This window comes from Oryx dammah, unplaced genomic scaffold (genome assembly GCF_014754425.2).
Source record: "Oryx dammah isolate SB20612 unplaced genomic scaffold, SCBI_Odam_1.1 HiC_scaffold_4, whole genome shotgun sequence".
Taxonomy (NCBI): domain Eukaryota; kingdom Metazoa; phylum Chordata; class Mammalia; order Artiodactyla; family Bovidae; genus Oryx; species Oryx dammah.
The window spans coordinates 63234377-63261865 of record NW_024070188.1 but is presented as its reverse complement, the minus strand read 5'-3'; the positions used below and the strand labels follow the sequence as shown (position 1 = coordinate 63261865).

Below are 27489 nucleotides of genomic sequence, written 5' to 3'. Positions count from 1 at the left end.
TTACATAGATTATTTCGATTATATTTATTCAGTGAAAAAAATGGTTTCACATACCAGATTTTTTAATGCATCTGAATCTTTATTCTACAACACAAGCAACATAAATACAATATCTTTTAAAATATTTTCTCTTTAGAATTTTCATTTTCACCTCAGATAAAATGTACACAAAATACACTTGCAAGCTTGCTTACAGGAACCTGTTAAACAACAGACAGATTATATCAAATCAAATAGTTATATCAACATATAAAGGACAGTAGTTTTTTCATTTTTTTTAAAAATAAATGTGACCAACTGACTGAATAAGAAGGCAAAACAAAAGCTGTACTTCTTGACAAGTCCTTTGGGGTAAACAAAATGCTTCAAGGCTCCTGGTGCAGGGGATTGCAAAGATGAGTTTTGCATTCTATGGATAAAATGGTATACTGACTCAAATCATTATGGCTATACCAAGCTTCAGTAATTTATAATTTTCAAAGAAAACAAGTCTAGTCTTTGGCATAATACAAGAAAGGATAAAAGGACCCTTACCACCCATTGGCTTTACACTTAAGAGTGGGAAATGGTAGTAGGGGAACCGACTATAACATAATTTATCTAAGTCTATTCCTCTTAGAACAGCAGGAAAATCACCTCTCAGCACGATTAGGGCAAGAAACTTATTGTTGGCTCTCCCCTCCCACTAAAAACAAATCAAGAAACAAAACCAGACAAAGCCAGCCTTTCCCTCTGGGCACTTGCTCCTGCCCCGATCATGCCATACCTGGGAATTCTACCACGTGGTTTCAATTGAAGTGAAACCCAAAATACCAAAAGCATTAACCTTTGTCCAATTTTACCTATTTTGTGGGAAACCAATTTTTATTAGAGCAAACTACTTCCAACAAAAATCAGATGAAAGACATCAGAGGGAGGGACAGAGTTGCCTGCACTTAATCATGAGGCAGCCATGGTGGCCACTGGCAGCTGGTGGAGGCAGGGCCGTGCACTTCCGATGTGAAGAGAAAATATACTTCACATGTTAGTTCAAAAGACTGGCCTTTAGATTCCTCCCTCCCCATTTTGGCACCAGTTGGTAAGACAAAAATTATTTCTAGAGATTAACTTTTAAAATTTAATTCAATATCAGTTATTATTAAAAGAACTAAATGTACACATAATTTCCAAAAATTATCATGGGAAATGCAACTGCGATAGGAAAGCTTCAATTATTTCTATCTACTGAGGCAAAAACTTCAATCCTTGACATCAGTGACACTGATATGCTTTCTCATCTAATTCTAGTAAGTATAGTCCTTATTTTCCACTTATATAACAGCTTAAATAATGTCAGGATACTTAAAGAGAACTCTTTAAAGAAACTTACTGAACCAATAAAAATTATGTGTAATTAATATGTTTACAAAAGGGAGATTATTTTAGGTACTTAATTTTTTTCTCATTTTTTTTAATAGAAAAAGAATTTGCAAAGTGAATTAAGTGAATAAGGAGTTAGGAGATAAACTAAGGCCCCATTTATATGTAACATGATTAAGATTTCACTGTACTCCCAAAACATACTGATGCACTTTGACATTTTTCTCATCATTTGGAAGATGAGATAATAGATATGGTCTCGATTGGGTAGATATGTGCACAAACATAACATATTTACCGTAAAGTCCTTAAAACAGGCACATATGCTGCTCAGAAGGGAGTTGGTTCAGTTTGCAAATTCCCATGAAGCCATTTGGTAGACTCTTTACAGATACATAGGAAATTAAAATATTAATTTACACCAGACAGTTAAGTGAAAGATGAAGGCACATCAAGTAGTATGATACCATCTTGATGTGCAGATATTCTGGTGACTGATGAGGGATATAAAACTACTGGCAAGGGAGCAACTACTCAAACATTTCTAGAGCCAGGAGCCAAGGTTATGATGGAATCAGCATGGAAACATCTCATCAAAACTGTGTGGACAGAAGAAATGAAAACACTACATACTTTAAAATCACCTTCAGTACAAGTCAAAAAATCAACATGATACAAAAGGTTGTCCATAGAGTTAATGTTTCTAAATACAAAGACAAGAAACTCACACTGATCTCACTGTTCCATAGAACGTATACATTCATTGTCTTCTAGCTTGTAAAAATCAATTGTTGGCATGATAAACCTGGAAACTGGGAAGATTGAACAGGAATGCTGTAGAGAATCCAAGTTGTCTGCCCAAGGGGAAGTTCAGTTTTTCTCTAGTGCTTGATAAGTTAGGTTGATCTTAAGGGGAGTAGTTAGAAACTTTTTCCAGGCATTGGTTCTCGAAGTGTGGTCCCCAGATCAGCAGCACTGGCCTCAACTGGAAACAGAAAATGAATGCAAAATGCAAATCCACAGGCCTACTGAATTTGATACTCTGGGCATGGGCCCAGGAATCTGTGTCTTAACCCTCCAGGTGATTCTGACGTGTGCTAAAGTTTGACAACTACTGTTGGAAAGTCATAAGATACTAGACAACCACTGCTTGAACCTTTAGGATAGGAATTAACAGTACAAGTACCTCCTGGTAGTTAAAACAGCTGGAAGGACCAGAGTTGGATGGAATTCAGCAGAAGCTGATTGCAGTTTTATCAGTAAGATGGCCAGCTAGTCTCTCCATTCTGGACCCTGGCCCCACCCAACCCCCACTTTGCATTAGTATACAAAGATAGAGGGGAAAGATTTTGTATGGTGCCAGTGGTGTGTTTTTCTTCAGTTAATTAATGCCCTTCTTTACAAGGAAATTAGGCATTGTTCTCAAGTAAGTTTCTCTTACATTATCCCAGGGGATGATTTTTTTTTTTTGGTGTATCTTCCCTGAAGTAATCATTGTATTTTGGAAATCTAAATGGTGTTTTAATCAAAAATCTTGATTACATTATTAGTTACTTCCACATCAAACACATATATTACAATATAGCCAGAGGAAAGGGATCTCACAGAAAGACAGAGACAAAGTTTTCTAGATTGCTCTACTCGTGAACAAGGAGAACACATTTTTTTTTTTTTGGATGAGGCATAATTATAAATGAGTTCTTTACCCAGTTTCATACATCTTACCATATAATAAACTCATATATCCAATTTAAAAGTGCTTAAAAATAGTCGTTTGCTTTTTAAGGCCACACTAAATCTCCCTAAATGGTACCCAAGCAGATGTAAATTCTGTCATCCACTTAATGCAATATGTTGGATTCTCCTTTTGCCTGTTTCCTTATCTACAAAGCAAGTAGACTCTTTATGTGTTACAGTATATGTTACTATGGATAGTGACCTGATGCCCACAGTACCTGAATCTTTAAGCTATCTTGTCTGACTAGTTGTTTCCTCTTCAGAGAACGTGCATTTTGAAAAATGGTCATTTTTTGTGCATATTCCCAAAGTTTGATGATGACCTACCATTTAGTCCCACATACTTCCTAGGGAAGTAGAGAGGCACTGTTGGCTACAGGGCACTTTATTCTGAGTGGTTAAATGGTAATTGAAAAAGGTCAACAGATCCTTTCACTCCAGACACAGAATGTCATGTTTTTCTGTATAACATCTGGCCATGGACAATATTATTCCATCATTTCCACCTAATTTGGATGAGTTTTTAAAATTTCCACTGAGGATCTGCTTTAAAAGTTTAGGTTTGGTTTCTTTATATTATATATGACCTTACTATGCCTAAGCACTATCTTATTCTTTTATAAATTCTATTTGAAAAATCTCTATAACACTGTAGATAGGGACCTCAATGAACTATCTTCAGCTCATTTTAACTGTTTAATTTCCTGAAACACTGAAGTGTTTGTGCACTTAGACATGGTGTTGCAGAGAGGCCTTGGCCTTTGAATTCAGAAACATCTCTTTTGCAACCAACTTTACCCTTTATGAGTTATCTTGGGCAAGTTTTCTGAACCTCTCTGGGTCTGCATCCTCATCTGAAAAAAGGAGGACTACAATACTTGTTTCACAGTGTTCTTGTGGGAGTTAGATATGGTAATCTAGGTTAAGGTCCACAGTCTCAGAAGCACTCAGTGATATCTCCCCAGCCCCTGGTGTTTGTAACCTCTTGCTACTATTATCAACTCCAAACAAAGGTCTTCATTTGCTTAGCTTGATGGGACTGATGACATGAATGCATTTTTCTTTCTGAGAAAACTTTCTTACATGAGCAATACTGTGATATATTTGGAGAAGTCAAAAGTGTCTAATAACATAATTGCATTACCTTCTTATAGTTAAGGCTACGTGACTTTCTCAGCTGACTTTGTTTAAGCCCTCTCCTTAGAACAATAAGAACAACAGCAAAGCCTAGTGATCATGTACCAAGAAGTTTCAATTTAAATGTACTATGGAATTATGTTAACATTTTGTCATGTTGGATTTAGTCTGAGCTGATTTATGTTAGCATCTGTGCTGGTCAGTCCAACAGCCTCAAAGTGGTAAACAGGTGTCCCAGTTTTGTATTGATGGAGAAGGCAGAAAAATAATCATAAGGGGAGAGATGACAAGAGGGTGTGAAGAGGCAGCCTAAGCATTTGTAAAAGCTGATCAGGAGATGCACAAAGTAGGAGAGATGCTGTGAGCAATTTATTGGCCCTCCCTCAAATCTCCCATGGCAAGGAGTAATCTGTTGTAGAGTGTGGTATAACTGGCTGGGCTGTTCAGTCAGGAATTCTTCTGCACTTGAGTTTTACAGGTGCTTCTTCAAGTTTGAAAAGATGAACACTTTACAAAAATATTAGAAAAAGAATAAATCTCAACCATGGGATAACATACTTTTGGCAGTAAATACAGGCAATTAAAAGCAAGGTATAAAATCTTATTCTGCTTAGATCTGAAAATATATGGTACTAACTACAAAGGCTTGTCTTGACCTTGGTCTTTCAGAGACCATGGGAGGGGGATGAAAGAGATGGGGAAAGGCAGAAACACCAGGAAGAGTGATGGACTGAAGGGGCACTCTGGGGAGAGACCACTCAACTAAGGGTTTTTAATTCTCTCTTTTTCCCTGTGAAGATTTGACTGACTTCACCATGACCTGAAATACTGTTCTTTGGAGATTATTTGCATCAAGCAATGTTGTTTTTTAAAACTGCCGATACCTCTGAAAAGTATTATTGTGGCTTAGCTAACTTTCCAGCTGAAATCTGACATGGATGTGGTGCACAGTGCATGTTGGGAATGGAGATGGGCTGAAGACCACTGTAGACCTAGGGGTGGTCTAGAGAAAAGATGATGCGAAGGGACTGAAACCTACTGACAAAATTGTAGGTAGAGAAGAGATGTACATTCTCTCATCTCTTATTCTTGGGACCTGTAATCAGCTGCTACTAGAGCAGAGTTTGAATACATTGTGGGGTAAACTTGTTTTCATAACTGCGCCATGGATCCCGTGATAGAGAATAAATTCTGATTTCTAACCAGTTAACAACTTCTAGAACATGACATTCATAAATTGAGACTGGCTTCCTTAGAACTTTTATACTTTATAAAAAGTGCTAGTTATAAATGTTTTGTAATTAATTTGCTAATACTCTGCTTTGCTGAAGCTCCTCTCTCCCTTCCATAGCTTGTGGAATACTCACAGGTTCACCGGGAAATGAACCTTAGCTAAGCTACCAAAAGAAACAACCAACCATGGTGTATAGCTTTCCTTTAAAAAAAAAAAAAAAAAAAAGGACCCAACTTTGAATTCCACTTAAAAAATATACAAAGTCAAAAGTACAGAACACAACTCACTGCCATCCCAACAACTCATTGCCTGTTATGATCAAATTATTCATCTGTCTCTAAACCTACATTATTGTCTAATGAGCAAAAACTGAAGGCGAGGAGTGTTTTGTGGAACTGGAAACATGTCTTCTGAATTCTGTGGTGATCTCTAAATGGCATAGAGAATGATAAGGTTTTCTACTTTAGAATGCCTAAATAAATCACGGAGCCCTGTCTTCTTCTTAACCTTGTGTAGAGTTATACATTCCCATGGAAGACAAAATTTAAAAATACTAACACTGAATAAAGCTGTTGGTTTTAAATCCTTACTTCCACACTGAAGAGTTGATGCTTTAGGGATAAGATGTTCAATTTTCAATAATTATTAGGAGCTGGGAAAATTATGACATATATCTTAGCAACTAACTCTTTAGAATGTGTATGAGTGGGCTTGATTGAGGAATTGCAATCACTTGTATAATTTAATATTAAATACACTGTAAATAATAAGACAAAGACTCCAAACTGTTTAGTGATAATTAGGAAAAAAAATATCTGCTTAAAATAATGGCCTGAATAAAAAGGCCTCAAACAGATGGGCCAATCTATTTGCCAGAGAGGAGCAATATTTTAAATTGAAAAACTTTATTTCTTAAACTTCATTCTATGACCTTTTCTCCTGTAGTTTTATGTTATTTTGAGACTACAGCATATATGAATGACACTATAATTTCATATGATTGTTGTCTAATATTTTCAGATTTTAAATGATTTCATCATCTTTTTCCCCACCCCTTCCAACTGTCTCCCTACCCCTATACTTTCTGCCCCCTTCCCTGAGAAGTCAGCTCACTGGACGGCAAATTCTTGAGTTCCTTTTTTCCAAACATGTTGATATAAAATGAGTTGTTTTGTTTTCTTAAAAACCAAACGTTATACCTTATATTCAGATTATTGTGGAGCATAGAAATGTCTGTGCAACAAGGAACTAAGGCACCATTATTGCTTTCCCTTTTCATTTCTTGCCTTGGGAGCAAAAGCAAAGACTAGTGGGACTGTCAGGGAGGCCGCTCAGGACATTTGGCATTGTATCAGCCAATACCACTGGGTACTATGCATCAAAGGTTTCCATGCCACAGGCTTAAAACCCTGCCAGGGAAGAACTTTCTTCCTTTAGAAGCAGGGACATGAAGGCACAACAGTACCTTACATGAAGTTGGCGAATACCAACCAGAAAATCTTGACAACTTAGGAACAATTGTGAAATATTCAGGAATATTTGACAGAGGAAGTGAATCTTCCCTTTCTTGATTAGGACACCCAAGAATACATTTTTCTAACTGTTTCTTCCCTGCCGAACTCATAATCATAATGTATATCTTCCTTCAATTAATCCTGTCTGATATGAGATGTCTGCATGTACATCAGCTTGACTTACCACCAGATATTTCTTTAGCTACTGCATTTTTAAAAATAATGAGTCAGTGGATCAATGCAGTGTTTTCATAGGAGTGGTCCTTAAAAGTGACCCATTTGGGGATAACAGTACAGGCAAATGCATTGGGAAATAAGATTTAGAAATGAGTCAAGGAGTGTAGACTCTTCAGAAATGCTCTGCAAAATTAGAGTATCACTTGTGTCATCCACGTATAACCTTAGTATCCAGAATAGCCCCAGTACTGATTAGTTAGGGACGGACTGGGTGTTCTCTGAGACACTGGGGCTAGTGGTGGGGAAAATGCTATCAGTTGGATTGGCAGGCATACTCTGAACCCTCCTAGCATTTTTCTTTGGGCCGGGAAGGTGGGTCTTCTACATAATGATGTCATAGACACGGCCCACTCTGCCGAGCCATTCTCTCACAGCCTGGCGAACTCTGATGTCAGTCACGTGACAGGTGAGCTGGCTGATACACGGGAACACTGCTGGCTGGAGGGCGGTGAAGGTCTGGTCTGGGAGGATCTGAATCTGATTGAGGACTGTTAGCACCATGTTGGTCCATGCCTAAGAGAAATGAATTAAGAGAATGAGCAGTTTTCTCCAGTGGTTTCATTTGTACACTTGAGTGTGGCTAATCTGCAAATGAAGTTTTCTCAGGCTTCCGGCTTCAGTAAGTTAGTCTTTAATTTAATGTGCTTATAATAAAATGTCAGCTTAAGTTCATATATATAAAGGGTAGCAGAGACTCCTCTAACATTAGGAATATCTTATTTTCGATTTTTACAAAGGACAAAATTCTTATTCTTCAGATGTTTAAAAAATTTCTTGCCTTCTCATGAGAGTTTCATAGGCCATAAGACACTTAATCAATAGTCTCTATAACACCTAGAAAACTTGGAATAGGTCTCCCCTGGTAGCTCAGATGGTAAAGAGGAGATGGCAGTGCAGGAGACCCAGGTTTGACCCCTGCGTCAGGAAGATTCCCTGGAGAAGGGAATGGCAACCCACTCCAGTATTCTGGCCAGGAGAATTTCATGGACAGAGGAGACTGGTGGGCTACAGTCCATGGGGTCGCAAAGAGTCAGACATGACTAAGTGACTAACACTTTCACTTTTTGCCTTAATTTAGGATAACTTCTAAAATTATGGGGCTTCCCCAATGGCTCAGCAGATAAAGAATCCTCCTACAATGCAGGAGATGCAGGTTCAATTCCTGGGTCGGGAAGGTCCCTTGGAAAAAGAAATGGCACCCCGCTCTGGCATTCTTGTCTATGGACAGAGAATCCTGGCGGGCTACAGTCCAAAAGGTCACAAAGAGTCAAACATGACTAAGCATGCAGGCATAGCATAGCATCTAAAATTATAAGCAAATCTCCAAGACATGAAAATGCAACTAACATTTGTTTGTCAAAAAGGTCATCTGTTAAAGAATAACCTTACATCTCAATCTGGATACATTCTCAAACTTTGTCTAAGATAATTTTTGTGGATTCTGAATTAAGAAGTTTAAGTTCTATGTCTAAGATACATCAGTGCAAAAAAGTAGCTTGCAAGATACATAATAATTTCAAATTTATGTTCATTATAAGAAAACACTCCTGTATAGGCTTATAGAGTCCTGCCCAATTGCTCCTAATTTATTGTGCCTGCAACAGAAATCTACAATTTAAGATAAACATCCAGATTATTTCTAAAGGGCCCTGGATGAGTCTGCTGCTGCTGCTGCTAAGTCGCTTCAGTCGTGTCCGACTCTGTGCGACCCCATAGACGGCAGCCCATCAGGCTCCACCGTCCCTGGGATTCTCCAGGCAAGAACACTGGAGTGGATTGCCGTCTAGACTCCTCTATTTCTCTTTTCCCATCCCCTCTTTTCTTAAATTGAACAAAATGGTGCCATTATTCTTTACTTCTCAAGCTCATTTTGGGGATGTACCATAGAATTACATTGGGGATGTACCATAGAGTTACAATTATTAAATATATAAAGGAATAGGAATACTCTGAAGAATGAGAATTTTGTACTCAGAATGGGCTAGAACAAGAATTCATTGGAATAACCACATAATGTGCACTTTGCCTTTTCCATTTACATAAGTTTTCCCCACTAGAGAACTGTTTCAGTGCTAACTTCAAAGGAGAAACTCAGGACTCGATGCCAGTTAAAGTCCATTCATTTTCTAAGCTTTGGAGTCATCTTATTTACACAGCCGGGGGTTGGGGTAGGGATGAGGGGTCCTAATGCTGGATAGTATCTGTTATAACCCATAAAAAGAATTTCTGAAATTATCTGAGAGATTTCAGTTTCACAAGGATATACTAATGGATTGTATATCTTGGAGGCTTGGGACGTGTCTGAGTACTCCCGGAGAGGGGACAGGAGGATCCCTGGTACCTAGCCACCCTCCTGCATAGCTGGGCGCAGCCCTTTGCATCCTCTGGTGAGCGGGGACACACCTGGATCTGGGCTTCTGCGTCCCTCGCGGAGACACTCCGGGAGCTGCCGGTGGAGCCGGAGCGGGGCCTCTTCTCCTGGCGCAGCAGTTCGGGGCCGGCGCTGAAAGAGTGCCGCATCTGCCCCTGGTCCATCAGGTGCTGGGGCCGCTGGAGCAGCGGGGAGCCTTGGCCCCTGGCGCCCAGCGCCTCTCCCTTCTTCTCCACCTTGATCTCTTTGGGGAAGACGGGCAGGTTGTGCTGCTGTTTCCTCTTCTTGTACTCGGTCATCAGCTTTGAGATGGTCTTGTCGGCGGCCATGGTATAGATTTTGTTGCCCGCGTTCTCCCACCACTCCTTCTTGCGGCTGGGATCCTTCTTCTCCACCTTGGGGCTCGGGGGCAGCAGCAGCAGCTCCCCGCTGGTCCCCCTCAGGCTCAGGGGCTCGCCCGCGTGCTCCCGGGTCTGACTGCGGTCATCCTCGGAAGGCGTGTCTTTCCCTGAGAAGCCCCCGGTGGACGGGGTGGAGGACTCCGACTGGAAGGAGGGGAGGATGAAGAAAGGGTCGCTCTTGAAAACTGGGGCCTCCTCCAGACTGTTTTCCAGGTCCAGGTGCATCTGGATGTAGTTGTTACACAGCTCCATGCACAGCTTGTGAAGCCTCTTGACCAGCCACACCCAGTCCGCATTGCTGATGGGCTGGACGCTCAGCGAGGGCATCCGAGCCCTCCACTGCCTCTTCTCTTTGCCTCTCGGGGGGCTCACCTGGGCGGTCTCCTCAAAAATGTCTTCATCTTCTGATGAACACTGCTGGGACGAATCTGTGCTCCTCTCGTCGTCCTCAAAGAGGACCTTCTTCACTTGCTCAGCAGTGATGGTTTCTTGGTTGCTGAGGACAGCACAGACCAGCGCGTGGAAATAAATGTTGAAGCTCATGGCGGACTGGCGGTAGAGGTTGGCAGCGCCCCCTATGCCAGACACTTTCTTCAGCAGGCACTTCAGCCCCGGGCTGGTGTCAAACTCTCTGGCCGTCCTGTAGGAGTCCAGCAGAAGGTCAAAGATGACGGCCAGGTTCTGCATGGAGATGTATCTGAGGAAGCCAGCCAGCTTGGTTTCTGGCCCTTGGATCTTCTCCTCCCCAGGAGAGGGGCCTTTGACAAACTCTTCTAATAAGATATCATATAAGTTCTGGAGTAATACTTGATGGGATAGTAAACTCACCACAATTTCCCTAAAAGAAACACTTTAAATGAAAGAAAAAAAAAAAAAAGCATTGGTTAACAGCCTGTGCCTTATACGAGTTGCCTTAGAGCAAAACCAGAATGACTAGACAAAATTACAAACTACTTGTATCTTAATGTATTTCTTCAAAAAGCACAAAGTTTTTGGACGACATTACAGAATGACAACTTTAATCATAAATAATGGAATTCCTGACCAAAAAAATTCTAGGAGCTATAGAATTAATGTTATGATACTGAGTTAACAATTGTCAACAAGCCTTGGGAAACAGAGCGACTTTATAAAAACTTTTTAACATAGGCAGAATTACAGTATGTAACCTGTTTTCTTTTGTAGTTATGAGTAGTAAACAAATCAAGAAAACAACTATTTCTGTTGAGTTATATTAATTTTAGGCTTCCCAGGTGGCGCCAGTGGGTAAAGAGTCTGCCTGCCAATTCAGGAGATGCAAGAGACGTGGGTTTGATCCCTGGGTCCAGTAAGAAGCCCTGAAGGAGAAAATGGTAACCCACTCCAGTATTCTTGGCTGGAGAATTCCATAGACAGGTGGGCTACAGTCCATGGGGTCACAAACAGTTGGACATGCAAGAGCAACTAAGCACATACACATACTAATTTTAATTGGCCTTTAGCCTACCCTTTGGCATTTTCCCTTAAACCCAAGGCTTTTATTATTTTTAAAGTATTGGCTGAGGAATTTTTAATAGAAAAATTATAATTAACACTATGCTTGGACCTTTGAGTTCTTTTCCTCAGTTTTACTTCTTCCTGCCTATCTATGAATGAAGTCTTTATTTCACCAAGATAGGCTTAAGAGCTTACAACCTCTATTATGCTACTTATCTAGGGAATTCCAAGAAATAGCTAATTGCAAGATTCCACAGTATTCTTTTCTCCAAAAGCATAATTTTATTTTGTTCAGGGATAGCCTCTGAAAGTACAAAGTCAGGATGTGACAGTGTGTTGTATAGCTCCTATGTTGGGTGAATATATATTTACAGTTGTTAGATCTTCTTCACCAATCTGCTAATCATTATGTAGTATCCTTATTTGTCTCTTGTAATAGTCCTTAAAGTATTTTGATATGAATATTGCTACTCCAACTTTCTTTTGACTTCCATCTGCGTGGAATACCTTATTCTATTCCCTCACTTTCAGTCTGTATGTGTCCCTAGATCTGAAATGGCTCTCTTGTAGACAGCATGTGTACAAGCCTTGTTTTTGTATCCATTCAACTAGACTATGTCTTTTGGTTGGAACATTTAAGGTAATTATATGTATGTTCTGAGGCTTCCCAGTGGCTCAGCGGTAAAGAATCCTCCTGTGACACAGGAGATGTGGGTTTGATCCCTGGGTTGGGGAGATCCTCTGGAGGAGGGCATGGCAACCCATTCTAGTATTCTTGCCTGGAGAATCCTACGGACAGAAGAGCCTGGCAGGCTACAGTCCATCGGGTCATGCAGAGTTGGACACAACTGAAGCGACTTAGTACTCACACATGTGTATGTTCTTAGTGCCATTTCATTAATTGTTTTGGATTTGTTTTTGTAGATCTTTTTTCTTCCTTTCCTCTTTTGTCCTCTTGTGATTTGATCATTTAATTTAGTATTGTGTTTGGATTCCTTTTTTTTTTTTGTGAGTGTATCTACTGTAGATTTTTGGTTTGCAGTTACCATGAGGTTTTGATACTGTAACAGTCTATACATAAATAGGATTGTTTTAAATTGCTGTGTTTTTTTTTTTTAATGTTAATTTATTTACTTCTGTGCTGGGTCTTTCTTGCTTTGTGCAGGGTTTCTCTAGTTTTCAGTGATCTACGGCTACTCTCTAGTCACGGTGCATGGGCTTCTCCCTGAGGTGGCTTCTCTCGTTGCAGAGCACAGGATCTAGGTGGGCAGGCTTAGTTGTGGAACATGGGTCCCGTATCTCCATGGCATGTGGAATCTTCCCACACCAGGGATTGAACCTGTGTCCCCTGCCCTGGCAGGCGGATTCATCAGGGAAGTCCCTGCTGGTGTTTGAATTCTGAATGCATTTCCAGTTATCTTGCATTTGTGCTCTCCTGTTCTCATGACCGCTGACTTCGATATCACATTTGTGTGTGGATGATTTCCTACCTTTATTGCATGTTTGCCTTTACCCGTGAGCTTTTCCATTCGTAATTTTCTTATTTCTAGCTGTGGCCTTTTCTGCCTACAGAAGTTCCTTCAGCATTTGCTGCTAACCTGGAGTCTTCCTCGAGGGCTCACACCAGCGAGTACTCCCCCAGAATGACTGCCACAAGTGTTCACGTCGAGCCACACCTGCCCCTCAACTGCCTTCACAGGCGATGCTCCAATAGGTAAGTGTGGCCCTCTCTCTTATGAGGTCATTGCTTTTTCCCTTGGTTGCTTGTACTTGTGCACCCTCTGAGAGTGGAGTTTCTGTTTTCCTCAGTCTGGTGGAATTCCTGCAACCAAATCCTACTTGTTTTCAAGGCCACATTCTCTGGGGCCTCATGAGCTCATCTTCATGTTGCCAGACCCCCAAGCTGGGGAGCCTGATGTGGGGCTCAGAACTTTTACTCCTGTGGGAGAACTTCTGTGGTATAACTGTTTTCCATTCCAGTTTGTGGGTCGCCCATCTGGTGTGTATGGAATTTGATTTTATCATGATTGTGTTCCTCCTCCTGTCTTCTTGTGGCTTATTTGTCTTTGGACACAGAGTATCTTTCTTGGCAGGTTGTGTTTTTTTTTTTTTTGGTCCATGATTCTTTAGCAGTTAGTACTTGGGGTTAGTGCAAGTTAGTGCAAGTGATTTGGGTTTCTGGAAGAAGAGGTGAGCTCACATCCTTCTGCTCTGCCATCTTCAAACCCAAAGTTTTAGAATCTTATTGGTTTGTAGGTACCAAACCAGTTTTCCAGGACCAAAAATGTTCATGCTTTAGATACATACGTATAAAAGCTTTATTTCTTCCAGTGTGTGACAGAAGAGATCCAAACATTGAAAAGGTTTAACTTTAGAAGTATTATAGGCCTAACATTTTCAAAGAAAGAAATTGATAATTTAATTTGCAGCATTCTAAAGCAAACCTAGAAGAGAAAGCATTCACTCAGAACAGGCTAATTCCTTCCTTGGATCCTTTTCTGTCAGCAATGACGTGGGACTCTGTGGGCCTTGGATGTGCACTTGGGGGAAGTGGGAGAAAGTGAATACTCTCTAGATATCGGACCAGATCTCCTGGTTGAAAAGCAGATGCAACTCACCAGTGATGACAATTTCCTAATCAGGGTGAAGAATATTTTAATATTAATATTTTAATTAGCAAAGAAGGAAAAAAAAACCCTCCCATACATTTTTGAAAGGCTGACTTTGCCCTTTGCATAGTGGTATCTCAGAGACAACATTGTACTTTCAGCAAAAATGGAATAAGTTCAAAGAACTCACACAACCCCTTCTAACAAATCACTTAGGCAACTTTTTTTGTGGTAAAATGTATATAACCTAAAGTTACTATTTTTACTATTTTAACTATTTTTAAAAGTTCAATTCATGGGCATTAAGTACACATACAATGTTGTGTAATCATCACCACTGTCTATTTCTACATCATTTTTCATCATCCCAAACAAACTCTGAACCCATTAAAAAATAATTCCCCAATCCCTCTCAACTTCCCTGCCACAGAAGTAGCTTTTGGGAAGTTATCAAGCAAACTGAATATGTCCTCTTCTGAAGCAGCCGTTGTGAAGGCTGTGAGTTTGGTCTAGTGCTTCAGGTCTGCAACTATAGGACCCTAAGAAGCGAAATCCTGTCACTTATCTGGCCTCCCCACTGCCCCATAAATCTTCAAGGGACAAGGCAGTGCCTTATTCATCTTCTTGTTCCAGGGCAAGTATATGGTGAGAGAAACACTCAAACAAAATAAGAAAAACCAGGTTAGTGCTGAGTGTAGGCACCCAGAGGAAACAGTCTCCAGGAGCAATGGCTCCTGCACTTCAGCCCCTTCCACTGGCAGCCTGGACTCCTAAAGTAAGACGCATACCCAGGGAGTGTGTGTGTGTGTGTGACTTCTGAAGGTATAAGCAGCCTAGCTCAGAATATTACCGGAGAAATGCAAAGCCTTTTACCAGCAAATGCCTAAAGAGAGAGTTGATCAAAGCCCTGTCAAAGCATCCTGTCAACCAAGGTATTTCCTTTGATGCTTTTAAGATATAAATTTCTAACTGAACATGTTAAAAAGGACAGAGAATCCCCCTTAGGTCTAAGCCACATAATGCAGCAATAAGAAAGTAATGGGGAAGAAGCAGTAATACTGGAGATCAAACTTTCAGAAAAGTATTAAAACAGTGAAATAACTCTTTATAGATCTGCAGCTCTTCATCATCATCTATGCTGACAGGAGACAAGACAGATCTGGAGCAAACAAAAATCAACAGGTAATTTTTCTTCAGCATATCCTTTAAGACGGGAACCTTGAGGTGGAGAAACTTACACCTTCCCTTCCTGCTTCTGATGCAAGGTGTACAGGCAAGCAAGCCTCCAGACAGGGTAATTCGGAGTGAACTGCGTAACAAGTGGCTGACTTAAAACATGATAATGTCAGTAGCAGAGATAAACAGATTCACAGTTAAAAGTACATCATAAAGCTCAAACTAAGATTATGGGGCTTATTTAAATGTCATGGGGTTGTCAATGTCAAAATGACTTAAAAATGAAACCCAAAATTCTCTTAAATGTTACAGTCTGGTTTTAGTTTGTCTATTTTTTTTTCCTCCCAGGATGATTTCGATGTGGACCTCTTAGGAGGCACCTAACCATCAGATACACAAACTTTTCTTACATCTAACTCATTGTTTATTGCCTTCTATGCTAAGAATTGCCCCTGTGAGTCCAGTCTAACAATGCAAAATATTCAAAGAATTTTAGAGAATGTTTTTAGGCATAGTGGTCTCTACTAAAGAATTTAATACACTTTTCCTGTTTTGCTGAAATTTCATTGAGGGGGTAATTGTCTATTAAATCTTAACCTGTTAAAGCCTTTAAACCAATAACACAGCAATATTAGGTGATCCTGTTTTTTTCTATGTTTTATTTATAATGTGAATTCAGCTTATTCCTTTCTCTCCTTTTTCTCCTACTTTTACTTCAAAAATTATTTTAGGAATAATTGACTGAAGGGACTAGAAATATTAAAAAAGAACTAAATTTTAAAAGTAGATCAAAGCCTAAAGATGTGGAAAGGAGTGTACAGCCATTGGTATGTAGAGCAGTGACCTGCAGTGGAGGGAAGCAGGCATAGAATCAGGAGGAGCGCATGGGACATTGGTAAAGTTCTACGTCTGAAGTTCAATGGCAGGTTCATTAGTTATCTCACTTTTTATTCTTGGTCTATAACTTATGAACCTTCCACATAGTCTTTTGTATGTACCATACATGCTTGACTAAAAAATCAGTACCTAGAAATTTTACCCAAATTAGGCGTATTAATCAAACTGCTATATTAACTGCTGTAACTTTTGAAAAAAATCACACTCTTTCCCTTAAATGGGAAAGGATACATGTACTGCACTTGGCCAGACCTGGATTTGATTTTGGGTCCCCTGCTCCGCAGTCTCCCTGAATGTTTCCTCATGCGCAGGTGGATTAGTGTGTCAGAAGTTTAAAAATGGAAAATTTCAGTCATTGGCTTCATCCTGAACTCTAGGAACAATGGTTTTTAGGCAGGATGATGGTATTTAAAAAGGCAAGTTTCTTGTGGCATACACAGATCTTTCTCTATCCTAAAAACTGTACTGCTCATGAGAAATATTTCTCACTGAAATAGTATGGATCAGGCCTCAAATTACTTTTTAAAAAAGGATTATTAAAAAAAAACAGCCACAAAAAGCAGGAAAAAAAAAAGGATTATAATATGTACAGTGCTATAGATACACTGAGTTGTATCCTCCCCCAATTCACAGAAGTCCTAACATCACAGAATATGTACTTGGAAAAAGGATATTTAAAGAAGCAATTAGGTTAAACTGAGGGCATTAGTATGGACCCTAATCCAAATGACTGGTGTCCTTATAGGAAGAGGAAATCGGGAGATAGACACAGAGAAGAGACCACGGGAAGGCACAGGGAGCAGGCATTCATCTTGAAGTCAAAGAGGGAGGCCTCCAAAGAGACCAGAACTGTGAGAAATTAAATTTTTAGTGTTTAAGCCACCCGGTACTTTGTTATGGCAGTCCTAGCAAGCTAAGACATGTGAAATGTGGGAAACTAACAGTTTTGTATGAAAACCTTTGCTAAGTGATTCCACAGTTGTTTTCAGCATTCTTGGCTAAAGACTGAATTGCAGTGAATAAGAGCTGAGGATAAATGAACTTTCCTGTTGGTATATGTGCTCCCTGTTGAAGTTTTAAGTTGCTTACCTTTTCTTGGTGTGTCCATTTGGCTTCTCATCAGGAGGCAGTTCAATAATGAGCTGACAGGACTGAGCATGATCAAAGTTGTTTGGAGTCTTTGGTGAGCACTGGGTATCCAACATAAATACCTGCACAGGTAGAGCAAGATACAGTTCAGAGTGCCACCATCCTTGACCTGCCTCTACCAGGGATCAGCTGGATGGATGACCCTCGGCTAGAGGCGTCCTCTTTCTACTCAATTTCTCACCTCTAAAATGAGGTCAGTGATGGTTTCCTACTTGGTATATCTGTTGAGTTAAATGAATTAATACGTGTATTAACACATGCAGAGCACTAGAAGAGTAAATATTCAATAAATGTTAGCTGCTGGCACTAATAGTAATAACACTACTGCTTCTACCACGTGACAAGTCATTACATTCCAAACAGCAAGGACTGACTAATATTAATTAAGAGTAAATAAAAAGGGGCTATGTTTGTGAGAGATCTTCTCTGATTTAGAGGTCTGTTTGGTACATCTATCCTATGCAGGAATGGGAAATTAATTGGGACCTCTCCTTTCAGGACAGTGATGTGGCCATGTTACTCTATTAGACACTGGGAGAAGTGACTTAGAAAATAGTAACCACTGCTTGGATTCTGATCTAAATGATTTCATTTGATGTTATTTAATCCACTTTCACAACTTAGCTTTGAAAATGAGTGTTTTTAAAGAACTTTCTCTTTCCAAATTTTGTTGGTGGTGGTTTAGTCGCTAAGTCATGTCCAACTCTTGCGACCCCATGGACTGTAGCCCTCCAGGCTCCTCTGTCCATGGGATTTTCCAGGCAAGAATACTAGAGTGGGTTGCCATTTCCTTCTCCAGGGGATCTTCTGGCCCCAGGAACTGAAACCGGGTCTCCTGCATTGCAGGCAGATTCTTTACCGACTGAGCTATGAGGGAAGCCCCAAATTTTGTTAAATTATCATAATTGAATATGGGGTTATCTGAAGAGTGAATATGGGAGGAAGGTTTATGACAGAAGAAGAAAGAAATATTAGGAAATGAAAGATTCACTAGCTGCTCTTCTCCATTAATAATCTATTTCAGAACAGGATTCCATTTTCTTGCTATGTGGTAGGATGTGGTTGAAAAGACCACTGGAGTCACATGGGAAAATTCCTCATCTAGCCAGCCGGGATGGTTTCCTACTTGGAGAAACCACCCCTCTGGAGGTCCACCCTCCTGCCTTCCCTTATGGTTCCTGGTCAGACTCACTGCTGAGGAGAGGGATGTGCTCAGCAGATGAAAGCGAAGCTGAAGGTGGGAGGTGTCTGTCCCATGCGCTGAGCTGAGCTGAGGACAAGACAGATTTGACAAGAGGCTTCTCCACTGACAGTGTGAACGTGACTGAGTTCTTTACATTGATTGATAGTCAGGGCATCCTGGGTTATCAGTGTGCTGAGGGGAGATTCTCTTAAGAAGTTAAATAGATTTTGTAGAGCAAGGGAACTTTTGAAGATAAACCCCAACTCACTTCATTTTCCTAGTGCATATGCATTTATAAAAACTGCTTAATATTTTAAACACTTGTATATATAAATTATCTTCTGCATAGGAAAACACAATTCAAATATGTCTATTGCTAATTCATGATAGAATTTAGCCAATCAATAGTGGTTTGGAATTTAGTCCATTTTTGTTCTTCTCTATTATGAATAGAACTGTTATGAATATACATGAATTAAGGTACGCTACTGATGAAAGCCCCATGCAGGGTTTTTTAGAGGCAGATTGACAGGTCACTTAAGTTTTTGAGTGCGTATCTGTGGCCCATGATAAAGCTAAGGCCTTCTGTGATTCATTGACCCAACAAACATTTAATAAGTGCCTTCTATCTGCCCTGCTCCAGGACTGCCAAGAAAAATATACAGAATACGTTCTCTGCTCCTGGCTTGGCTTACAACCAATATTGATGAATTCTGCCATGTGTTAGGAAGAAAAAGTCACTTGTACATGGTGATTCCTGTGTGGACAAGTACATTTTAATTTTACTGAGTTGTTAACATTCAACTCAAATTTATTAAGCAACTTGTAAATGTTAAGCTCTATGCTCCTTATGGGAGATACAGGAAAAACAAACAAGTTTGCCACCCTAACTTAAGCACTCATAGTTGAGGATTAACAACAATATTGCAGTAAATATTTAAAAGGAAGGCAAGCAAATTATATATGGAGTGCAGTGTCCAGGTGGAAAAGGACCCCATGTGATCAGGACACTGGAGGATGTCACAAGCTAGAGATGGTGAGAGGACCTTAATGCTGTTAATTGGGTTCAAGTTGTTTCTAGTAAAGATCAGCACTGCTCAGAGGTCAGAGCCAGGTTTATGTCCCCAAGGGAAAGAAAGGCAGTTGGTGATGCACAGCCTTTGAGAAGGACCTCCAACAGCATCTCAAGCTTCCTGGGCCCCTGAGATCAAAAGCCCCCACCCTTACCTGCTGAGCCATGGCTCGGATGCGCCAGTACTCGGCCTCGGCACTTGGGGAGGTGGACGGGGCGGCCACCCTCACCTGGCAGCCTTCCCCGCTGAAGCTCTCGGTGCCACTGTGGAAGCAGCCCAGCAGGTCCTAGGGAGCAACACAGTGGTCGTTTGCTGGGTGCACACAGCTCCAGGCCCTGTCCTGGATCTGACACTGCCACAGAGTCTGGGACAAAGTACTGACATGCCTGCCTCGTTCTCAGCCAGTGAGACCGCCTCCTAGGAGGCAGGCGCCCTGCTCTCTCCTGAGTGGCTCACCTTCACCGGCTTGAGCGTGGCCGAGAAGGCGTCCTGCAGGGCGCAGCAGGCCAGCCTCCACATCTCCTCCGTGAACACGGGGCCCGCTGTCACGAGGACGTACCTGCCGGGAGAAACAACCCTTGCATTCAGCCATTTTAATGTCACAAAGGTAGGCCCTTCCCAGCGAGCGCCTAGATTTAGTCTACAGTTTCCCTATAAGACTTGGTGATTTTTTGTCTTTGTGTTTTGGACTCTGCCCATCTGGTATGCCATTGTCCCACTATTTCCTAACCTAGTGGATATAAAAATGGACCCCCTTACAAACAGGCCAATGTTTAAACTTTAGGTTCGCATGTAAGACTGTATATATATATATATATATATATATATATATATATATATATATATTCTATACTAATTTCCCCATTCTAGCCCTGTTTTCCACTGCTCCTCTATACATAGCAAAACAAAACCCCCTTGTCACTTGTAATTCTAATCTCTATGTATTTCTTCATGCTATTCCTCTGCTTACAAAGTCAGCACCTATCAGAAGCTTACCCACCTTGGGAGCGCTGACCAAATATCATTACCACAAAAAGCTCCTGCCAACCGCCCTGCTCCCCAGGCTTCTTGTCCTTTCATTGCCTTTCTAGCTCCCCCTCACTGTTATCACTCTCCCCATGACTCTGCCTGTTCTGTCCTTTAGAACAGGTTATATGCTCCCTAAGGGTAGGTACCTTGGTCACATCACTTTCTGGGCAGTAGAGTACCCTGTTTAATGACTTCCACAATATATATTTGCCAATTGAATGAAATGAAGAATTAGTAGCATAGTCATTTTTATTTATAAAAAGTAGATTGCTACCACAAAAGAATTTAATTTCCCTGGACTTCATAATAAAAACTGTAGAGAGTCAGGAAACCTTCTTCTCACCGAATACAGGAGCAGCCTACTCGGGAGATGGTTTCCGTGGGCTTGGCTACACATGCTACCAGTAGCTCGAAGAGGTCCTTCAGCATGGTGTTGATCATGCTCTCATACCTGATGTCTACAGGGAAATCAAAGTGAGACTGCATTCAATGGTACTGCAAAGGAATGGGCTGAATGGCGAAAGAGGGAAGGCTGATTGTGAAAAACATACAGAAATATCAAGAAAATAGAACAATGAGAAAAATGGCCATAACAACCAAAATAGAACACCCATTACAACACAAATTTTCTTGGATTTTTATCTCATCTTGGCTTGTTCTATCCATTTCTGGATATATCAAGATGAAATGAATGAGGCTGACTTTTCAAAGTATATAATTCATCTACTTAAGCAGAATAGAACATATACTATTATATAGATTGAATACTAACTAGTAAAATGTTAATTCTTAAAGGGAAAGATAAATATTCCTTACTGCTGCTAGTTGACTTATTAATATATTTAATTAAATGCTCTTAGTAAACAAAATATCTTGTATTAACTACCACTTCTTGAACCTTTTCAGTTTGGCTTCCAGTCTGCATACTGTCCCCAGACTAAAGAAAATAAGACCTTCCAAAATCACAAAGACTTTCCACAAAGTCTTTGCGATGCAACATAACCAATTCTCAGTAGAATCTGCAAGGATCCTGAGCTGGGCAAAGCCCTGACCTGGACAGAAACACTACCCTAGGGATGTGGTTAGTGGCTGCATGTGTTTCTCTTCTTTTTCAATCAGTGTGTTTTGTGCTTAGTAGAGACCCCATTTCTTATCTTTGCTTTCTGACCCTCCTTTGGGGTCAAGTCCTCATGAGTTTCTCTAACCTTACCTCTTCCTTTAAACTTCTGTACAACACCTTTCCCCTATAACCTCTAGGGCGAGCAGCAAGATTTCTCCTGTTCCCACATTTCCAGATCTTTCCATGGCAAGAATCATGAACAAGAATCCAGATTTCTCCTGCCTCTAGCTCCCTCTCCATCTGCTGACTTCGGCATATTATCCACCCCACACTTCCAAATCTTTTCCAAAGCGCTACAGACATTAAGACCTCTCTCTTCACCCCTTATCTGTTAAGTAACTTCTTCCTGCCCATAATTTGAGCCTTTCCTAAAACCCCTCCCCAGATGCAACAGGATAATGGGATATATCCTTCCCTTACCCCCAGGCTATACAGATGTTTCAATTTCTTACATATCAATACTTGAACTTGCCTTCTCTCTCCTAATGCATAGATATCCTAGATCTTATTAGGTGTTTTATCTTTTGCGCGCGTGCTAAGTTGTGTCCAGCTCTTTGTGACTCCACGGACTATAGACTGCTCAGCGTCTTTGACCAAGGAGGACAGGAGTGGGATACTGGAGTGGACTGCCATGCCTTCCTCCAGGGGATCTTCCTGATCCAGGGGTTGAACCTGTGTTTCATGTCTCCTGCATAAGGCTGGGAATGACCATGTTCAGTTCAGTTGCTCAGTCGTGTCCAACTCTCTGCGACCCCACGAATCACAGCATGCCAGGCCTCTCTGTCCATCACCAACTCTTAGAGTTCACTCAAACTCACGTCCATTGAGTCGGTGATGCCATCCAGCCATCTCATCCTCTGTCGTCCCCTTCTCCTCCTGCCCCCAGTCCCTCCCAGCACCAGAGTCTTTTCCAATGAGTCAACTCTTCGCATGAGGACCATGTAATTCTATCTTAATAATTTCCAGGACTAAAATCACACACTGGTCTTTACTAGGCACTTTTAGACAACAATGCTGTCTACTAAACGACCACTCAGTATGAGCTGCTCTGGTACCACAGATACCTGAGTGGATAAAGCTCTGAATGTGCTCCACCACCAGCTCACAGGACAGACCAATGGCATGCTTGAAGTTAGCCGAGGCAATGTCCCAGTAAGAATGGTCTTTATGGCTACGGCGAAGCCAAAGAGACATCACAGGAAGGAGAAGGTGAACAACTGCATAGATGCCAAACCCTGGTCCTGAAAAAGAAGAGCCACTGTCAGAACTGTGATCTTAGCACCTCTCCGGCAATAAAAGGGAAGCTCTCTGCCATCTCATGGCCCTGCCTCTCTCTGTTGAAGGAGCTCCCCATTGTCTGAGAAGGATCAGGGAAAAGGAATTTACCACTGACTGGGGAATATAGAGTCTTCAGTGACATTTTTCTTTTTTGTTTCTGCATGATTTTAATTACACAAGGAATACACAAATATACTCACTACAAATTCAAATAATGCTGATGAAGCTAAAGCATCACTTATCAATTCCTCAGTCCCCAGACATAAATATACAATACACACATGCATATGGTTTGTACCCTTTAAACTGTAAGTGCATATATTTATATGAAAAGAGGAATATAGTTTTATTACTTTTTATAAATGGGATATTGTAAACCTTGGTCTGTATGATTATTTTGCCCTTAACAGTATGTGTTAGAGATCATTCTTTGTCAGCAAATTTAGATATTCCTCATTTTTATTACTACATTCTGTTGTAAATTACTCAAACTGTATATGCATTAGTTTACTTATCCATTTCCTTACTAATGGACATTTAAGAGGTTTCTATATTTTGCTTTACGAACAATGCCGTAATAAGAATCTTTGTGGAAATGTTGATAGATTTTTAAAATTCTGATTATAAAAGCAAGGTATGCTTTTTATCATAAATACAGAAAACATGAGAATATAAAGGAAGAAAATATTTTGATATGTTTCCTTCTAGTACTTTTTGAATGTATTATGTTTGGGTATCTGTATTTATAAATGCTTCTCATAAAGTTGAGATTGTGCTACACACTATATATATATTTAAACATAGTGCCTTATAAATAATTATTCATTGTCACTAAATACTATTCACAAATATTCATTTTAATGCTTATAGAATATTACATGCTTTTACCATAATTTACTTAACCCATTTATGTTGTTCATAATTATTTTGGTATTTAAGATGCTTCAGCAATTTTCATTATGTATAGATTTTTATCTTCATTACTATTAATTTCCTTTAATAGATTTCTAGAAGTAGAATTATTGGGCTGCTTCACCCACACTTAGAAGAAAATGGCACTGGCCAATAAAATAGATTTCAAATAATGGCATATAATTCATTCTATAAAATATCTGCTTATTCTTAGATAGAAAATCTTTAACTTTTTAATGCATAGGAGTAGTCATAATGGTTTTCCTAAAAATAATTCTGATATAAACTTTGTTAATGGATCTTAAAATAGTATCAATTATCAAGTCATCATCAATTTATGTTGAATACAAAGCCCCTCTTATTACTATGGAATTAAACTGGTGGTTTCATTTGTGGTTCTAATTCTATTAGTGAAAACTAAAATTTCTATAAAAGATTTCTTTGATCTTGGGAAAATTTGGCTGCTTCAATGTGGATGCTAGCCCTAACTAACTCATTACAAGAAATAAATTCCCAAGGGCCACTTTCTCCCTATACTATCAGGGTAATCATTAGATGTCTTTCCCTAAATCTAATCATCAATTCCCCTTATACAATTAAGATATTGCTATCTATATTATATATACATTTGAGTGGCTGGCGCACATCAGTGGTAGATCTGGTGAGCCTTACTGATGCCCTGGGTAAGAGTATGTGTGACCCAGGCAAAGAGGAAGGCTGGAACCATGGAACAGAGAAAGCCAGCTGGCTTAAGGGGACACTGATACCAGAGCTTTGGCCTGAATATTGTGGGGTTCAACACATTCAACTAACTGGCCAGCACCCATTATTTATAAATGACCTGGTGGGAAACCCATAAATAGTACGAGGACATGTCTTAAAAGTCAGAGTCACAGCCATTAAAAATCTATGTATCGAGCATCTGTTATGCTGTCTAGTGTTACAGCAGTAAAATAGACACAGAAATACCTTCCTGGAAAGAGCCATATGTATAAGAATGCCCTCAACAGACAGACATAGAAATACTTACCAGGTGTTTTGGTAACATCTCTCAACAGCTCAAAGAGCAAATCCAAAGTAGGGGGTTGGTGCTGACGTGGACAGTTGGACACAGCTGCTGTGAGCTGCTCCAAGAGGATGATCCAGACTTCTATCAGACCTGGAAGCCAAAAGCAGACCTCTGTGAAATTCAGTCGAGCAATGCATAATCATCACAAGATCACAGTGAACACTATATGTAAAAGGCTTTTGTAAACTGCCAAGCTATAGGGACATAAGCCGTCACCTCGTAAGGCAGCCTTCAGTGCCTATAAATATGGACAAATTGATTTCCTATTCTGACAAAGTCAAAGAGGAAATACTGTTCATATTTCTTCCTTATTCCCCTTCAGGAAGAAGGTGATGTGGTATGTAAATTCTACTAAATGAAATAATTATATTTGTTGGGAGCTGATGATACAAGTGATGCATCCTTTTAATTCCATCACCTTAATCCTTTAAAAATTTATTATAGATAGATGTATAAACAAAAAGTTGCCATTTTAATATGTGCAATTCAGTGGTATTACTGCAACCATCATTACCATTAATTTCCAAAACTTTTTCGTTACTTCAGTAACTAGTAACAATAACTCTGCATTTTCCACTTCACTCCAGCCCCTGGTAACCTGTGTCTGGCTTATTTTACTAAGGATAATGTATTCAAGTTATATCCATGTTGTAGCATGCAGTATAATCTCATTACTTTTTTTTAAATCTCATTACTTTTTAATGGATGAATTGTATTCCATACCACATTTTGTTTGTCGAGGTACAAAAGTATCTAGAGTAGAATATACAAAACAGCTCATTCTACATTTTGTTTTAATACTTCTAATTGTTCAGCAAAAGAAAACTATGAGAAGATGCAGTTTTTAAATATTCCCACTAAAAAAAACTACTTCCCTAATTTTGAATATCCCTGTTAATAGGAGACAAAACCAAAGTCATGGACAATAAGTATAAAAAACTAGGTGATAAAAAATTCTCATGAACCTCAAAATATAAGAGGGGTGGACAAACTAATTAATAGGTTATGCAGAGGACAGAAAAACATGTTAAACATTACTATGAGGGGTTCAACCAATAAAATCCAAGAGGAAAACTCTATAGGACAAAAACCTCACTCTTTCAACAAATAAATTTGAAGAGGAAGATCTATAGATTGACAAGGATTTAAGAGATGGAGCAGACAAGCATGTAATGTAGAGCTCACGTGAATTATGAAAATTAACTGATATATTTAAGAAAACTGGCAAACTGGTTGGGTGATGAGTATATGAAGGTTCCTTATACCATCCTGTCCAGTTTTATATGTGTTTGTTTGAAATTTCCGTAGGAAAATGGAAAAGCAGTTATTTGCCTTCAGAAACAGGAATAATATCTAAACATATCAATGATAGGAGTAATTTTTAACACCAACTTAAAGCTTTTATTCTTTTCTCTGATATGTTACATATATAACTTTAAAGCCCTTAATGAATTTATACTGTGGGAAACCTTAGATTGGTGCCTGGCTGAACTTGATCTGTTTTCTTGGGTGGGCAGCCTAGAATAAAAATAGATTAGCAATTTGCAAAAATGGGAAGGGAATGCTCACTGTTACTTGTACAAATGGTTTACAACTGTTTTAAAGACTGTATTATAGACAAGCAACATAAGCTTTTAATTTTCTGGGTTGGAGGTTTAAGATGCTAAGTAAAAATTCTTACCTAATCATTTAATTGAAACCTCTATCAGGCAACACCTAGCCACTTTCCAACGTCTACTTGTTTTCTACATTAGATATTTATTTGTTCCTATAATTTTCCTAACAACTAGTCTGAAATTGTAAGGTTTCACTGTTAATGATCCCTATGCAAAACTGGAAAATTTTCTAGATATCCCCATAAATGAATTTGTATCTGAAAAATAAAACAGAAGAATTAAAAACAGAAAGTAAATTAAAAAATCTTTCCCCAAAAGTCCTTTTACAAGGGTTTGAAACACCTATGCCCAGATATTAGATCCCTAGAAGGATATCATTTCCATTTTTAGGTCTAGAAACAGGACAGAGTAATCTGGATTAGAAGATAGTAAAAGTGAACAAGAGTGAACCAATCTGAAAATTGTCCAGTTACTAGTTTGAACTGGAATTCACAGGAAATTACACAGGAACTAATTTGAAACATTCTTTAAACTTATTCTTTTAATGAGTCTCCAGCTTCACCCAGTCACAAACTGATTCTCTCTTCTGTAATGGCTTAATTTCCCCAGTCTCTAACCAAATAGTCCTATAGGAAGTAATTATATAATGACTGTGTTTCCTAGAAGGAATTAAAGACAATTACCAGTCATTTTAAGTACCAATGCACCAAATGCAGCCACAACCCAATTTGCTAAATTCAAGAGAATTTGGAGTTAGAAATTTTATTTAGTGGAATCTGCAAATCTACACTGGTTTTAGATGGAGGTAGCTCTTGCCTGGAAAATCCCATGGGCGGAGGAGCCTGATGGGCTGCAGTCCATGGGGTCACTAAGAGTCGGACACGACCGAGAGACTTCACTTTCACTTTTCAC

The 27489-nt window shown here is 39.7% G+C and overlaps 1 protein-coding gene across 1 annotated transcript in view; it reads right to left on the bottom strand.

Annotated features, from left to right (window-relative positions):
• Positions 1–6482: 6482 nt before the first annotated feature.
• ARFGEF3 (ARFGEF family member 3) overlaps positions 6483–27489 on the bottom strand; it is a 174175-nt gene continuing 153168 nt past the window's right edge. The window contains exons 27-34 of the mRNA XM_040239099.1: positions 24923–25051; positions 22767–22943; positions 20926–21040; positions 20010–20112; positions 19708–19839; positions 17238–17359; positions 9622–10840; positions 6483–7731 (exon numbers count right to left, since the gene is read on the bottom strand). Coding sequence (XP_040095033.1) covers positions 7540–7731; positions 9622–10840; positions 17238–17359; positions 19708–19839; positions 20010–20112; positions 20926–21040; positions 22767–22943; positions 24923–25051 — 2189 coding nt within the window. The 3' untranslated portion in view covers positions 6483–7539. The remainder of the gene's footprint in view (positions 7732–9621; positions 10841–17237; positions 17360–19707; positions 19840–20009; positions 20113–20925; positions 21041–22766; positions 22944–24922; positions 25052–27489) is intronic.